The sequence below is a fragment of the Phyllostomus discolor genome, chromosome 13, assembly GCF_004126475.2.
Source record: "Phyllostomus discolor isolate MPI-MPIP mPhyDis1 chromosome 13, mPhyDis1.pri.v3, whole genome shotgun sequence".
Lineage (NCBI taxonomy): Eukaryota > Metazoa > Chordata > Mammalia > Chiroptera > Phyllostomidae > Phyllostomus > Phyllostomus discolor.
In genome coordinates, this window is record NC_040915.2 from 42980987 (window position 1) to 42996581 (window position 15595).

Below are 15595 nucleotides of genomic sequence, written 5' to 3' on the forward strand. Positions count from 1 at the left end.
CCCATTGCAGACTCCGCACCCAGGGCCTTCTATTTCATTCTGTCCCTTGGTGATGTGGAACCCACGGTGCGTTTGTGACCGTGAGCGAGTGTTCAGCGTGAAGGAGACCCTGGGGAGGTCCCGGGGAACCAGACGCAGCAGACAGCCCGTGTTTCGGGGGACCGGCTCTGCTCACTCCTCCGCAGGGACGCTGGCTTTGGGGTGGGGTCCCTTTAAGAAGAGACACCGAGCGCCAAGGTGGTGTCTTCGGAGGAAAACAAAAATGAGAAGATCGCCTGTGTTTTAAGCACCTAGACATTGGGGAGAGAAGACACGGGGGACTCCCATTGCCCAGGAGAGAGCTGATAAGGGAGCAGGGTAGAGTCTTCATTAAGGAATTGTTTTTTTACAAGGTGACAGTAAAAGGCGCTTCGAACTTGCATATGCAAAAAGGGAATTTGTAGGCTCATGTTAACTGGGCGAAAAGGGCAGGGGTTGACACTTCTGGGCAACAGTGCTGCACCCTGGATCAAGCCACACCTGAAACTGGTTTTATGCTCCGGAAGATCGGCTCATCTGGGTGGCTACAGCCTTGTACCTCCCAGGTTCAAAACCAACAGGGGGACCTTCCTTCTCTACCCCACAGCCCCCACAGCCTGCTCCCTTGCGGCTCGTTGGCTCCGATGGGGCCACGAACACATTTCCGAACCAATCACTGCCAGAAGGAGGGAGGCTTCTCCTGGGCCAGGCCTATGCCATGTGTCTGCTCCGGGGGCTGTGCACGAGCCCAAGAGCACAGGCGGTCCTGCGGCTGGAGGACCAGGGAGTGGTTCCGGGTGCCCCAGGCACCCTCCTGTCCCCTGCAGGGGGCCCTTCCTTTGCCCAAACGTGTCCCCGGGTGGGCTGTTTGCCTGGAGGCCCGGCCTCAGGTCCAGGGGGCGCCCTAGCCATGTCCAGCCCCTGACCCGTGCTGTCCCCTCGCTCTGCAGAGTGCCGCGATGATGCTGGAGCATAAGCACATGAGCCTGAAGCTGTTCATGACCTTGGCGTTCTCGACCCTCGGCCAGCGCGCCTTCATGAACCGCACGGTGGGCGAGATCATGTGGGGCTACGACGACCCCCTCGTGAACTTGATCAATCAGTACTTACCAAACATGCTGCCTGTGAAGGGCAAGTTCGGGCTGTTTTCTGAGGTGAGTGTGGCCCAGTGAGGAGTTCAGGGCCCGTGTCCCGTCCTCCACCGGCACGTCCTGGACACCAGTTACCGGCTGGCTTTCGGAGCTGGCTGGGGAGGCCTGGGGGCTGCGGGTGTCAATGGCAGAAAACCTAGCTCATCTATACTGGCTTAAGTATACAGCTGAACACTCTAAGGATGCATTCAGGTGCGGTTTGACCCAGGCTCATGTGCTGTGGTTGGGCTGGATTGGGACGACGGGCGTCTCTGCTGGAAGAAGGGGGAGTGGGCGCTGGGGAAGCAGGTCAGCAATGTTGACTGTCGCCTTGCTCCGAGCTGCCTGATTGTTTCCTAAGCTTGACCTCTGGTAACCTGGTAGGGTCAGTGATCGGTTTCCTGAGCCATGATCTGTCGCGGAGTCGGATTCCTGACCTCTGACCCTGACCTTGGCTCCCTCAGCAACAGGTTTTAGTGAGCCCCTGGGGCTGCTCCAGCTTCGCCCTCCTCTCTGTGCTCTGCTGATACGTCGTTGCGGGGAGAGGGAGGAAGACGTCGTGACTCCGCCCCTGACGTGTGGCAGGTGCTCCGCACGTTTTGACTGGTTCTGGGTGTGCGGGCGCCTCGGCCGGTATGGGGCGACATGATTCCGTGAAAGCACCTCGTAAACTTGCAAACAAGTGGAAGTTGTTACGAAGCCACGAGTGTGCCTATCATCTCCATTTGACCGTGCGTCGTGGAAACCCCCACATAACAGCCAGTTCAGTGCTGGAGTGGTGGCTTTGTGCTCTTCAACGATCCAGGGTCCTGCTGCTGTGCTCTGCCATTCTCAGGGCGTGGTTTCCATGCTCAAGATTATGACATGGTCCAACAGGGCTGCCAGAGCACCAACTATCACATCCACATCCCAGGAAGCATGGGCGGTGGGGGGCAGGTAGGGAAGTTGAGGACCAAACAGCACATCCTAGCTGTCTCCCTCTTTGGGAAGGAGAAAAATCCATCTCCACTTACTTTTCTAGGGCCAGAGCTCAGTCACATGGCCACACCTAGCTGCAAGGGAAGCTAAGAAATGTAGCCTTTTAGGTGAGTCGATGCTAAGTGAGCTTTGGGTTTCGTCATGAAGGAGAAATGGGAGAATGGACTTCGGGTAGTAACTAGCGGTCTCTGACACCCTTTCTCTGTTATAATTATTAGTTAACCATCTTTTTGCATTAGCGTGTATTAATGTAATAACACTGATAATGAAGGCAAGGGCTGGCGTTTTGAGCTCTTACTGTGTCCCAGGACTGTGCTCAGCAGTTTTTATACATTAAAACTGTATTTTTTAAAAGATTTTATTTATTTTTAGAGAGAGGAGAAAGAGAGGGAGAGAAATATAGGTCTGGTGCCTCTCACATGGCTCCCACTGGGGACCTGGCCCGCAACCCAGGCATGTGCCCTGACTGGGAATTGAACCTGCGATGCTTTGGTTTGTAGCCCGTGCTCAATCCACTGAGCGACACCAGCCAGGGCTAAAACTGTGTTTTGTTTTATTTTTAAGATTTTATTTATTTATTTTTAGAGAGGTGAAGGGAGGGAGAAAGAGAGAGAGAGAAACATCAATGTGTGGTTGCCTCTCATGTGGCCCCCACTGGGGACCTGGCCTGCAGCCCAGGCATGTGCCCTGACTGGGAATAGAACCTACGATGCTTTGGTTTGCAGCCCGCGCTCAATCCACTGAGCTACGCCAGCCAGGGCTAAAACTGTGTTTTTAACAGTCCCAATGCCTCTTTGTAGTGTCTCCTTCAGCCTCCTCTCCTACCGGCTGAAGCAGGAGCTCGGGGAGCTCTGAACGGTCAGCCGACAGGACATATAGGGGGTCCGGAGGCCAGAGTGGGGCTTGGAACTGGCCCCGCTCCGGGTAGAGCCCGTTTGCCAAGCCCATCGGCCATCGCTGTAGCCCTTCGGCCGCCAGCACACGACCCTTGCTGGGTCCCTGGCACGTGCTGTACCCCCTCTGTGGCCTCTTTGGGGGTGAAGCGCTGCTTCGAGGTGTCACCCAGCCGCCACCCCTTTCCCTGCGACCTTCGCGTGTCTCTGCACTGAGTTAGAAGTCCGATTCTAGAAAACGCCCTCGGAGCTCCGGAGCCGGGGCTCCCTGTCTAGAAAGGTTGCTCCTGACCAGCCTCGGGTCATGTGTCTGTCCTCCCGCTCTGCTGTGTAACAAGCAGCCCTGGAATCTCAGGGGCTTCACGCCCTGAAGATTGACTTCCTGTTTGTGTCCGGCCTGGGTGACCTGGGGTCTCCGCCCTCTGCCCGTCCCGGGGCGGCGGGGAGGTTGCAGCTTGACACTTCCGCCGTGGAAAGCGGGTAAAACTCAGGTGCACCGGCCTGTGAAGCTGCACCCTGGAAGTGACACCCCACTTCTGGTTCTGCTCTGTTGCGGGGGGAGGTGACGTGACTGTGCTTTGTTTCCGGTGTGCGTGGGGAGGGGTGACCCCCCCACTCCCCTAGCAGGAGAACCAGACCCTCCTTGAGCTGGGAAGAGAAGGGAGGCGGACACTTTCCAGGAGGGACGCTGCAATCAGGAGTGTCCCTTTCCGAGAGACGCCCCCCAGTCCCCCTGCTCCTGATCCCCAGGCGCTGGGGGTGCAGGGACGGCCTGCCACTACACGGGGCAGGCGCGAGGGCCCCTTTGCCCCTCCCATGCCCCCCCAGGCTCACAGACGCTGCTCTCTGCCCCGCCCACAGCTCAACAACTCCGATTCCGGGCTCTTCACCGTGTTCACCGGGATCCAAAACTTCAGCCGCATCCACCTTGTGGACAGGTGGAACGGGCTCAGTAAGGTGAGAGCCTGGTGGGGTGGGGGGCAGGGCCACCCCGGACCGCCACCTGTCACACACCGTCCTCCTAAAACCCGGGGGGCGGCCGCGTCTGCGAGGGGGAGCTCCCCTGGGGCTGCGGCTCAGAGCTCCGAGTTCCGGCGGGCAGGAGGGGGCGGCAGAGCAACCCCGGGTATTTAGCACCAAGTGTATACCAGGGACCAAGGTCCTTTCTTGTGCGGTTGTTTTCAATGACAGCTGCCGTTCAACGTTATTTTGTGTTAGTTCCAAGGTGTAGCCCAGTGCTTAGCCGACCATGTAGTTTACAAAGTGTGTCTCCCCCGATAGCTCCCGTCCCCACCTGGCCCCGCACGTAGTGATGACGCAGTGACCGCCTCTGTTCCCTGTGCCGGACTGTGTGTCCCCGTGACTGTTTTGGGACGGGCAGTTTGAACCTCATCCCTTTTTCACCCGAGTCTCCCAGCCCCCAGCCCTGCCCCCTGGCCGCCAGCAGTCTGTCCTCTGTGCCGACGAGTCCGTCTGGGCCGCTCACCCGTTCTGCTCCCTAGACCGCACACACGAGCAGACCACACGGCGTGTGCGCTCCCCCGCCTGGCTCCCCTCTCGCAGCGCGAGACCTCCTAGGTCCCCCCCTGTGGTGGCAGATGGTTACAATTTCACTCTGTTTCCTGTGGTTCTTCATTCACAAAAACGTTTTGAAAATATTGCACGGATGCTATAGCCCTCCATGGCAACGGAAGAGGTTTTGAGTGAAAAACTAAATAGAATTACATTGGAAACACGAAAAACGTTAAAAATGGAATGATAGAGGAGGCTATAACGGCCACTCTCTGCTGCACATGTACACCCCACTTCCCCCCCACCCCCCCCACGCACAGAGCGAGCCCCCGGTTCCCGGCCGGAGGGTGCTGCTCCTGCCGCTCTGTGTCCATTTGCGTGGAAACTGGGTGGGCGTTTTCCCGCTTTGAACCTGGTGAAATCATACTACACACGTGCTGTGGCATCTCACCTTTTACCCCGGGGTGGCCTTTCCTCATCATGCACAAACGTGACTGTCACTCCCACCTGCCAAATGCTCACCTGGTGGGCGGGGCGAGGCCTGCGGGCCGGGGACAGACTCCGCCCCTGCCTGAGCCCCGGCAGCGGGAGGCCCCTCCTAGCCGGTGGCTCTTAGTGAGGGTGACGTTCAAGTCCCCTCTGGCTTGTTTGCCCAGCCTAGAGACACGCATGCACACGGGACCACACGCATTCCGCCGGCACGGAGGGGCCCGAAGGGAGACGGCGGGGTTCCTCCTGCAGGCCGCGCTGCCCCGGGGGCCGCCACTGTTTGCGATTCTCCCCAGGGGCCGCCATTATGAGTTTAAATACGTCCCCTTCGCGTGCCACCTGCTCAGCCCCTCCGGTTTAAGGGAGTGCCTGGTGGCTTCCCCTCTGAGACGGGTGTGTCGGTGTCCCCCACCTGCCACCTCGCCCGCTCGCTGTGTCCTTGGGGGTGTGGGTGACAGGCCCATTTTACAGACGAGGTAACTGAGGCCCCAGCCAAGTTGCCCCTTCCAGGGTCCCTCCTGCCGCCGTGCCAGGCCGTCTCTCCGAGGGGCCTGGCTTCTATCCAAGGACGGTACCGGGAATTGAGGGGTGCCGCGTACCCCAGGGCGCACGGCTGGGGACATCGCCGCGCCCGTGGCCGGGCTGCCCTCAGCACCGTGTCCGCACGCCCCCCCCCACACCCCGCAGGTCAACTTCTGGCACTCGGACCAGTGCAACATGATCAACGGGACGTCCGGGCAGATGTGGGCGCCGTTCATGACCCCCGAGTCCTCGCTGGAGTTCTACAGCCCGGACGCCTGCCGGTAAGCGGCGCCCCGGGCGGCCTGGGCGCGGAGGTCCGCTTCGCAGCCTACACTGGTGGCTCTGCCGTCACTTGGGGGGAGCTTCGGCTCCTCGTGTCCTCCCCAGCCCTCGGCACCCCCACAGTGCTCTCTGGTCCCACGGCAAAGAGCTAGACTCCCGCCGCTGCCGCCGCCCGAGGGGGTGACGGCCGAACCCCGGGAACTGGCGTCCGGCGTGTGAGGGCTGGAGGGAAGGAGTCCCGGGGCAGCAGGTGCAGAGGCCCCGGGGGCAGGAGGGAGCGCAAGGGGGCGGGGGGGCGTGGAAAAGGACAGGCGGGGGCTGGACCCGGTAGGGGCCTGTGGGCCAGGACGAGGACACCGGACCGTACACGGATTGGACGCCAGCGGCGACTGAGTTCCCTGGGGCCCGAGGGGTGGCAGTGCCCGTGGGGCAGAGCGGCCCCGCGTGGGTGGCCCTCGGCGGGACCCGGTGACAGCCACCGAGTTCCGAGCGCCAGCCCGCCCCCTGCCCGCCCCCCGCAGGTCCATGAAGCTCGTCTACCAGGAGGCGGGGGTGTTCTCGGGCATCCCCATCTACCGCTTCACGGCCCCGGACACCCTGTTCGCCAACGGGTCCGTCTACCCGCCCAACGAGGGCTTCTGCCCGTGCCTGCAGTCGGGGATCCAGAATGTCAGCACCTGCAGGTTAAGTGCGTGTCACCCCGGCTGGGCGACGGGGGGGGGGGGAGACGGGGAGGACAGGAGGGTGGGACTGGGGACCGGGCACTGGCGTGTCTGCTGTGAACTTCATCCCGGGCGGCCCCGCCAGGCCTCGGACAGCGATGGCCGAGGACAGATAATGTGCGGAAAGATAAGCTGCACGGATCAGTGGCAAACCCTCCCAAACACAGGGGCCTAGACCCAGCGCTGTGGCCCCAGACAGTGCTGTGGCTCAGGAACCTGACATCAGGCCTCGGACCCCGCCCCTGAGGTCACGCCCGTCCCCTTCTCCGGCCCTGTGGGGCGCAAGGGCTGTGGAGGCCACGCCGGGCCCGCATGCATGGGTTCTCTGGGCCACGCCCTCCGTGGGCAGCCCCGCCAAGGAGCAGCCTGGTCGCTCTGGGCTGCGTGTCACCTTGTAGTCACACGGGCTCCAGGGACAAAATACGGACGCTTTCGGGAAGGGCACTTTCCTGCCTCCCCCCCCCGCCCCCCGCACCACGGCACGTGGCCAGAGTACACACGGTGGGGCAAAGGCCCTCCACCCCAGCCAGGAGGGAGGAGAAGCGGGTCCTCTTAGGCCGGGCGCCACCGTCCAGCCGGCACCACGTGGTCCTCCGGCCTCCTCGGTGCTTTCCCACGCTGGTCCCCGAGGCGCCGGCCTGTCACTCGCTTTGACACTTGGCCGTCCACCCCGTGCCCCTCTCCTCGTCGGCAGGCAGTTCCAGCAAGCCCCGTGGGCGCTGCTGCCTCCTCCCCCGCCCCCCGCCTGTCCCCCGTGGTCGGGCCACCGTGGTCGGGCCGCCGTGGCCTCTGAGCCCTGGCCCGGGCCTGTCCAGTTGGCCGCCCTGTTCTACTGCGGCCTCCCTAGTGCAACCCGCCCTCCGGCCTGTCCAGTGCGGTCACCACTGGCCTCGCGTGGCTGCTTACACGGGAACCAGCTTCAATAGAATAAAACGGCAAAGGCCGTATTTCCTGGGCCACACTGGCCTCGAGGGGGGGCTTGGAGAGGGAGTGTTTCGCCGTCGTGGGGAGCTCTGCGGGACTCCGTTCCTGGGGGCAGCCCGAGGGACCGTCCAGACTTGGGGCTGCCGTCCAAGCCCCTGCTCCCAGGGCCTCCCTGCCCGTACCCCCCCCTCCGGCCCCCACGGACCGTCCTTCAGACCCGCACCACCCCGCCTGAGCCCGTCTGCCGAAGGGACTTCGAAAGCGCAAGGGAATTTAAAGCCCTTCACGTGAAGTTTTCCCCTGTCGTGTTCGAACAAACACCTGCACGGACAGGTGCCCGAACCGCCCGTGCAGCTTGAAATCCCAGACAGCATCCTGGCCAAGACGCCCCGAGTGCCCTCCCGGTCCCCGGTGCCCTCTCTGTGACAGGAGCCGGAGCTCGGGTCCTCCCTTTCTCTGCGGCCCCTGCCCCTTCGACCACGGGTGCAGGGTGGGTGCAGCCCACCCCCGCCGTTGTGGGTGCTGTGGGCAGCCTCTTTGGTGCCGTGGGACGTCCCACCCTGGGGACACACCTCCAAGTCCTCGCCCCCTTCACCATTCCCCGGCATCCGAGTTCCCAGTTTTTTGAATGCGGTCGTGCTGCTGCCAGGAACACTCATGTGTGTGTGTGTGTGTGTGTGTGTGTGTGACTTCTGGTGCGGCCGGCTCTGCGTCTCTGTGGCCCTTTCTCTGGAGGAACACCCCCAGATTCCCCTCCCGGGTCTTGAGAATGTCTTGGGCCCAGAGAACCCCGCTCCTCGAACCTCCCTGCTGGGTCAGGGAGGGCGCGAGACTTTCGCAACGTTGCCTCTTAATCGTGATTGATATGGAGCTGGTTAATTGTGCCATAGAGCGATAAATTAATTAGCACTTTTAACCTGGGCGGGGTCCTCCCGGTCTGTTTGGAAATCAGATAAGAAGAAACGCTACTAAAAAGCCACGTGGACTCAATGTCTGGAGCCAGGGCAGGCGATGGCAGGTCCGGCCGGCCCCTCCTGTCTCCCCCACACCCGGCCGTGGGGGCGCGGCCGCGGGCCCTGGTGGGGATGCGCCCCCTTCAAGAGCCTGGCTGGGCGAGCACCTCCCGAACCGAGGACCCCAGAGTGTCGCCACCTGTGGTGACCAGGTCCTCGAGTTGGCTCTGACGGCTTCCTTTCTCGGTGGGGACGGGAAGACAGGAAACGGGGTTTTCCGAGTCTCAGGACGCCATCCCTCGGGGCACTGGAGATGACAGCAAAGGCTCCAGGAGCTGGCTTTAAACAGCAGTGACCTCCCCGGCGAGGGAGGACTTCCATCTTCCGTCCCCTTTCCGCCTTTCCGACGACCTCCAGGAGGGAGCCTCGGTTGGTGCTTTTGGGGGGGGCGGCTCAGATGCCTCTCTGACCCTCATCTGTCTCTTCAACAGAGAGACAGCAGGTCCAAGGTCAGGGCCTCGTGCAGGTCACAGTGTCTGCTTAGCACGTCCAGCGTCTATGGGCCTCTGTCGTCCTCACGCCCATGTTTACTCTCCAACTGTGGCGGGGGGTGCTGGCCCGCTACGGCTCCGGTGTGAAGCCCCCCCCCCTTAAAATGCAGCTGTTTAAGTCAGGCCCTGGCTGTTGCTTCAAAGAAGCCAATTGCATAAGTGTGTGTATGTGTGTGTGGGGGGGGGTTATCTGGAGTTTACGGCCACGTGGAAGGGTGCTGGAATGAAGGCATTAACGCCGAGAAACGCTCAGGCGACAGAGGTGGCAGGATCTGGGAAAAGTGAAGTCAGCTACCGCTACGTTCCTGGCTTTTACTTCCAGCCGGCGCTCGGCCTTGCCAAGGAAAGCAGAGGGGATCCAGGCCTGTGAGGCCGCCAAACTCGGATGCCGGCCCGGCAGCCGCCAAGCGAACTGGGTGTTCGGGAATGAGGCCTCGGGGTGGGGGGGGGGTGGGGGGGGAGTTTGTTTTTTTAATTCATTCTTTTTTCTTATCGAGGTGACGTTCACGTCACCTCAAATTAACCACGGGGAAGTGTACAGTTCCGTGGTATTTAGTGCAGCCACCACCTTTGTCTGGTTCCAGAACGTTCTCGACACCCCAAAATGAGAACCCATCCCGGGGAGCAGCCACCGCCCTCTCCCGGCTGGGGCCCTGGCCGCCCCCCCATCTGCGTCTACCGGGTTCTGGGCCCCAGGGGTCCGAGAGGCCCCTCCGCCTTCTCGCCGACTGGCTGTGGCTCCGCCCACTGTCCGTGCCCGGAGCTCCTGACTGAGGACGCGCGGCTGTCTGCCCCCTCGGTGGGTTGGTGGAGAGGCCCGGCCTCAGGTTTCTGGGTGCGGATTTCTCGCTCAGGGGCCCGCGTCCGTCCCCGGTCCCCCACGCTGGTGTCCGTCCCGCAGACCGGCGGGCAGGCGAGAGCACGGCAGGTGCGTCTTCTCCCGTCCCGGGCACGGCAGGGAGGCCCGGCCGCAGGCGTGCACGCCGGAGCCTGTCGGGCGGCTGCTGCGGGGCCTGCGGACGCCGGCCTGGGCTGCTTGGCTTGAGGGTCAAGTTCTCCTTCTCCCGCCCGAGTTCCAGTCCGGCCGTGACCCGCTGTGTGTCCTCCACTCCCCAGACTGCCCTCCTCACGCCGTCCCCTCCGCAGGCACCCCCCACGCCCTGCGTTCGCTTCTGCCGCCCCCTCCTCCTGGAATGCCGCGCGCCCTGACCTTGGCCTGGACCCAGAGGCTGTCTCCTCTCCCCTCCTCCGTCCTTCCCCCGCCAGAGCCAGCAGCTCCCGCCTGGCCATCCCCGCGGCACAGAGCTTGTCCCCTGCTGGGTGGGTTCCCGTGCCCGGTGCCTGGGGGTGCTTTTCAGACCGAACGAAGGGACAGACCCTCCCTGTCCAGCTGCTGTTGCTTGCGTCTCGCCGTCGCCCTGGGGTGCTCTGCAGCCGGTGGCTCTGTCTCACCGTCCATCCGACCGTCCGCCCGCCCTCGTGTCTGGCTCCGGGCCCGGCCTGAAGCCCCCGGACGGGCCAGTGCGCCCCGCCAGCCTGACCCCCGTCTCTGCCCTCTGCCTTGCAGATGCGCCCTTGTTCCTCTCCCACCCGCACTTCTACAACGCCGACCCGGCCCTGGCCGACGCGGTCATCGGCCTGCACCCCGACGAGAGAGAGCACTCCTTGTTCCTGGACGTCCACCCGGTGAGCCTGCCCGTCAGCCCGGGGGGCGGCAGCGTTCCGGCCGGCACGCACGGCTGCCCCGCTCCCCCGCCCCCCAGCGTGGGGAGAGGGTGGCGGGAGGCCTGGCTCTCTTGGGCTTTGAGAGCTTCTAGAACCTCAGACCACCACAGGTCCCTCCTTTGCTCTGATTCCATAGTTCAAGGGTTTATTATCTCCTTATTAGGGACTGGCATCCATAAAAGGACCATGAGACAGTAAATTAATTAGGCGTTATCAGCTTGCCAATTACCTAGGGCGGCCTTCTGGTTATGCCAGCCTACCATAAAGATCATGCGGCACCAAGAAGATTCTGGAATGTCTTGCAGATAAACCGGGGAGGGGTGGGGACAGGAGGGGACAGGAGGGGACAGGCCTGCGCGTGGCCCTCCCGTGGCTGTGTCCCGAGCCACTGCCTCGCCTCTCAGCATCTCTGTGCCCTGTGGAATGTGCCCGTTTGGACCTGGTGGCGTCTGCCTCGGATGTAAAAATTCGGGGGGGTCTCTGTCTCCCGAGTGGACTCATGGCCACCCCCACAGGCCCTCTCTGAAGCTCTCCCACCCGGTGCTGTTCCGCACCGTTTTCCTGGGGCTTCTTGGCCCCTGGCTCGGCCCGCTGGCCCCTGGCAGCCCTCTCCCCCCTCTGTCTCCATCCTCCCTCTCCAAAGCCCGGGCTCGAGAAGTCAGCTGTGGCCGCAGACGCTGCTCACTGGGCACGTGTGTGTTGCGGGCCCGCTGTGACCCAGGCACAGGCTGGATGCTCCCGCCTGCACCGACTCGCTCTGGGAGGTGTGCGAGGCGCGCACAGCCACCCCCAAGTCCCCGGGGGGCAGGGCGGGGACTGCCCTCCAGATAGGCCGAGCAGTAGGACCAGTGGGCGGGTCCTGGGCTCCGGAGGGGGCTCCAGTGCGTTGGGAGAACTCTCGCAGTCAGCACGGGGCGGGGGGTGGGGGGCTGGGGCCTTGGCCAGGGTGGCTTTGGTGCCGATGGGGGCCAGTGAAGGGCAGAGCCGATTCGAACACGGCTCTTCCAACGCCCTGCCACGGTGTCCTGCGTTCTTCTGGCCTCGTGTGGCCTTGGTCACTGTTAGTTCATGGGGGTGACATTGGCCGTTAGTGCGGCATCACTGACTAGGTCCCCCTAGGCTGGACTCTATGTCCCCGAGACTGTTTTGTAGCTGCCATTCGGACTCCTCCACCCCTCCTCCTTCCACCCAGCCCCCACCCCAAGTTGGGACCAGCTCCGAGGAGCCGACAGGGGCTGCCCGCCTTCCCTCTCTCTCTCTCTCTCTCTCTCTCTCAGCCGGTCTGCGCTGCCCCTGGGGAGCTCCAGCGAGAGCCGGTCTCTCATCCTTCCTCACCAGGGACTTTCACTTCAGTCTGTGGCTTCTCCCCGCACCCCTCCCACGCTGGGAAACCGGCAGCGAGGGCGGCCTGAGAGAGGCTCACAGCTGCCCGCAGCCGCCGCCCCGCTGTCCTCTCCTCTCCCTGCAGGTCAGAGGGGCAGGCGTGGGGAGGAAGCGTCCTTTCCCCTTCTGTTGTCGGGACTCTTAGGGAGGGTATTGTGGGGTCAGTGTACTGCCTGTTAGGCATTAGCATGGCCCCCAAGGAAGGTTCTGCTGAGCTTCTGGAAGCTTCTCCTGAGTCTGGGTCGGGGATGGGGGCGGGTGGCACCCGGCTGCCGGTCCAAGTTTCTCTCCCCTGAGGTGCGGGAGCTGCAGGGCCCGCCGAGGACAGGAGGGAGGGCCTGAGCGGACACCCAGGATGCAGAGTCTGCGGTAGAGAGTGGGCGCAGGAGGGTGGCCCACGAGGCCACCCCCGTTCGGCGACGGGCTGGGAGGGCTCCCGGGACTCGGGGTGCCGCTGGAGTCAGGGCCGAGCTCGGGTCCGGCGGGAAGACACGGAGCCCAGTCACCCAGGCCCCCTCTGCCCGCAGGTCCCCAAACTCCAGCTCCCCCAAAGGACAGCAGGTGCCAGCCTAAACAGTCTCCCACAGGCAGCCCACCTTATCCACTGGGGACAGGGGATGGCAGCCCTCCCAAAACCCAGGTCCAGGACGCGGATCCTGGGCCGGCGTGCCAGCGCCCCCTGCAGGGGGAGCAGCCCGGCCTGCGGAGCTGACTCCGTACAGGGTGGTCCCCCTCCTGTCCCACCAGGTTCTTAAGGTCAAAGTCTCCCGGGTCATCGCAGCCCGATCTTTGACCTGCTCCTCTGCGCCACCCGGGCCCCTGGCGGTGGTCAGAACACCGGGCTTCCCCCCCTCCCCCCCCGGGGACAGGTGACAATAACACAGACATTCAAGGCCCCGGGGTGGCTCTTGCAGACCCCCCAGGGGGTGGGCAGGGCGTCTCCCCCCAGCAGTCTGAGCTGAGAAGCCCAGTCACGACCCCTGACCCAAGCCCCGCGTCCTTCCCACCGCACTTTCCCGGCGCCTCCCCTGACTGGGGCCCTGCGTGTGTGCGTGCCACGGACGCGTTATCACCGCTTACTTGTTGTTTTGAAAACACGTCTTCTCATTGAAGAAAAATGATTCTGCACAAAGGCGGCTCCCTATCACCGCCGCAATCAGGAATTTAAAAACTTCCCCAAACAAGGAGGCGCCCCGCACAGATAAACACGAGGGAGCCGAGCGCCCGGGCCGCAGCGGCCTGGGGGGCGCGGGGTCCAGAGGGGCCGGGCTGCCTGCGCCCGCCCCGCGGGTCTCCTCTGTTCCGCGGGGAGGGGCGGGGGCGGGGGCGGGGAGGATGTCCTTCCGAGTTCGGGGAAGGAGCGCCCTGGAGGGCAGGCGGAGGGATTCGGGGTTTTCCGTCCGTCCGGGCAGAGGCTTGCTCTCTGGAGGCGCCCTGGAGGGGCCCTGGAGGGGCCCTGGAGGCCCTTGGGAAGCACGCGTTTACCTTTCAGGGTTCAGAGTGAGGAGAAGGGCCCCCCTCTCCCCGAGAGCAGAGGCGTTGGAGCTGGGACGCGCCCCCCCACCCCCGGGAGGCGGGACCGGGGAGGCTGGCCCTCACCGTGTGTGTCGCCGCAGGTCACGGGGATCCCCATGAACTGCTCCGTGAAGCTGCAGCTCAGCCTCTACATCAAGGCCATCAAAGGCATCGGGTGAGTGGGGCCGGGGCCGGGGCCGGGGCGGGGGTCGGCCCTCCCGGCTGCGGCGCGGGGGGTCTCAGCGCCACCTGCATCCCAGCAGCGCTGCCCCTAAACCCCTTGTCCTCTCACCGTCGGTCCCCCGGCTCAGGCAGAATGGCCCCTCCGGGATGTTTGCCACTCAACGGAGTGGCAACGACCGAACCCCGGCCAACCAAGCGTTTGACAGTGGAAACTTACCAGGCAGCGGTCTTCACCGAGAGGATTCATGTGACTGGGAGGAAGTTTTTAAGCACAGATTTAAAAAAATTGGGGGGGATAGTACCTTTATCAAGCTTTAATTCATGTATTATAAAGCCCACCCTTTAAGAGTATACAATTCAGTAACTATAGTATATCCACAGAACTGTACAGCCATTGCCACAATTTTACTTATTTTTTAAAAGGTATTATTTATTTACCTTTAGAAAGAGAAGAAGGGGGCAGAGAAAGAGAGGGAGAGAAACATCCCTGTGTGGTTGTCTCTCACACACACCCGCTACTGGGGACCTGGCCCGAAACACAGGCATGTGCTCTGACTGGGGATCCAACTGGTGACCTTTTGGTTCTCAGGCCAGCGCTCAGTCCCCTGAGCCACACCAGCCAGGGCCCATCATGATCTTAGAACACTTTCTTTCTTTTTTTTTTTTAAGATTTTATTTATTTATTTTTTTAGAGAGGGAAGGGAGGGAGATAGAGAGAGAGAGAGAAACATTAATGTGCGGTTGCTGGGGGCCATGGCCTGCAACCCAGGCATGTGTCCTGACTGGGAATCAAACCTACAACACTTTGGTTCACAGCCTGCGCTCAATCCACTGAGCTACACCAGCCAGGGCATGATCTTAGAACACTTTCATCAACCTCCCCTGCCCCGCAAAAAAAAAAAACCTGCACACACATTAGCAGCCACTGTCCATTTCCCGCAGCCCCAAACGACCACCCATCTGCTTCCCGTCTCTATAGATTAGTCTCTTCTCACATTTCCTACAAATGGGGTCCGACAACACGTGGCCTTTTGTGTGTGGCGCCTGTCACCCAGCATCCTGTTCCCAAAGGCCATCCACGTCGCAGCCAGCACCAGGGCCCTGTGTCTCCTGGCTGAGTTACACTCTGTGGTCTGGGCAGACCACATTTTTTTTTAAAGATCTATTTATTTATTTTTAGAGAGGGAAGGGAGGGAGAAAGAGAGAGAGAGAGAGAGAAACATCAATGTGCGGTTGCTGGGGGCCGTGGCCTGCAACCCAGGCACGTGCCCTGACTGGGAATCGAACCTGTGATGCTTTGGTTCGCAGCCAACGCTCAATCCACTGAGCTACACCAGCCAGGGAGGCCCGGACTGCATTTTATTTATCGGCCGACGGACGCTGGGGCCGAGTCTGGTTTCTGGCCACTGTGAACCGTGCTGCTCCGACCAACTGTTCACAGATCGGTTTCCTTGTGGCACGTGTCCCCATTTCCCCGGGCCAGTCCCTCGGGAGCAGAACTGTCGAGTCAGACGGCCACCCCGAGTTTAACGGCCGAGGACCGGCCAGCCAGGCTCTCTCCCTCACAGCCCCTTGGTCACGGAGGAGGTCCCGGCCCCATGTCCTGGCCGCCGTGGGTTGGAGAGAACACTGCGTTTGGACCAAGCCAAGTGCAGGAGCACACACGGGGTCATCGCCGTGTCAGCGTCTGTCCTAGTCAGCATATTTGGAACAGTCTCGCTGAAAAGACATCCTCTAGAGAGATTCCTGGGCTGCAGCAATGCAGGCTTCCGGCCGCCGTGTGAGCCGCCTCTCAGAGGGGGAGCAGAGCACGTG

The 15595-nt window shown here is 62.4% G+C and overlaps 1 protein-coding gene across 3 annotated transcripts in view; it reads left to right on the forward strand.

The window, feature by feature from the left end:
* The window catches only part of SCARB1 (scavenger receptor class B member 1), a 53370-nt gene that overhangs the window by 27593 nt on the left and 10182 nt on the right, over positions 1–15595 (forward strand). For all 3 annotated transcript variants that reach the window (XM_036014960.1, XM_028528213.2, XM_036014961.1), the window contains exons 4-9: positions 969–1172; positions 3881–3976; positions 5708–5823; positions 6346–6512; positions 10542–10660; positions 13699–13772. In XM_036014960.1, the coding sequence (XP_035870853.1) occupies positions 969–1172; positions 3881–3976; positions 5708–5823; positions 6346–6512; positions 10542–10660; positions 13699–13772 (776 nt within the window). The remainder of the gene's footprint in view (positions 1–968; positions 1173–3880; positions 3977–5707; positions 5824–6345; positions 6513–10541; positions 10661–13698; positions 13773–15595) is intronic.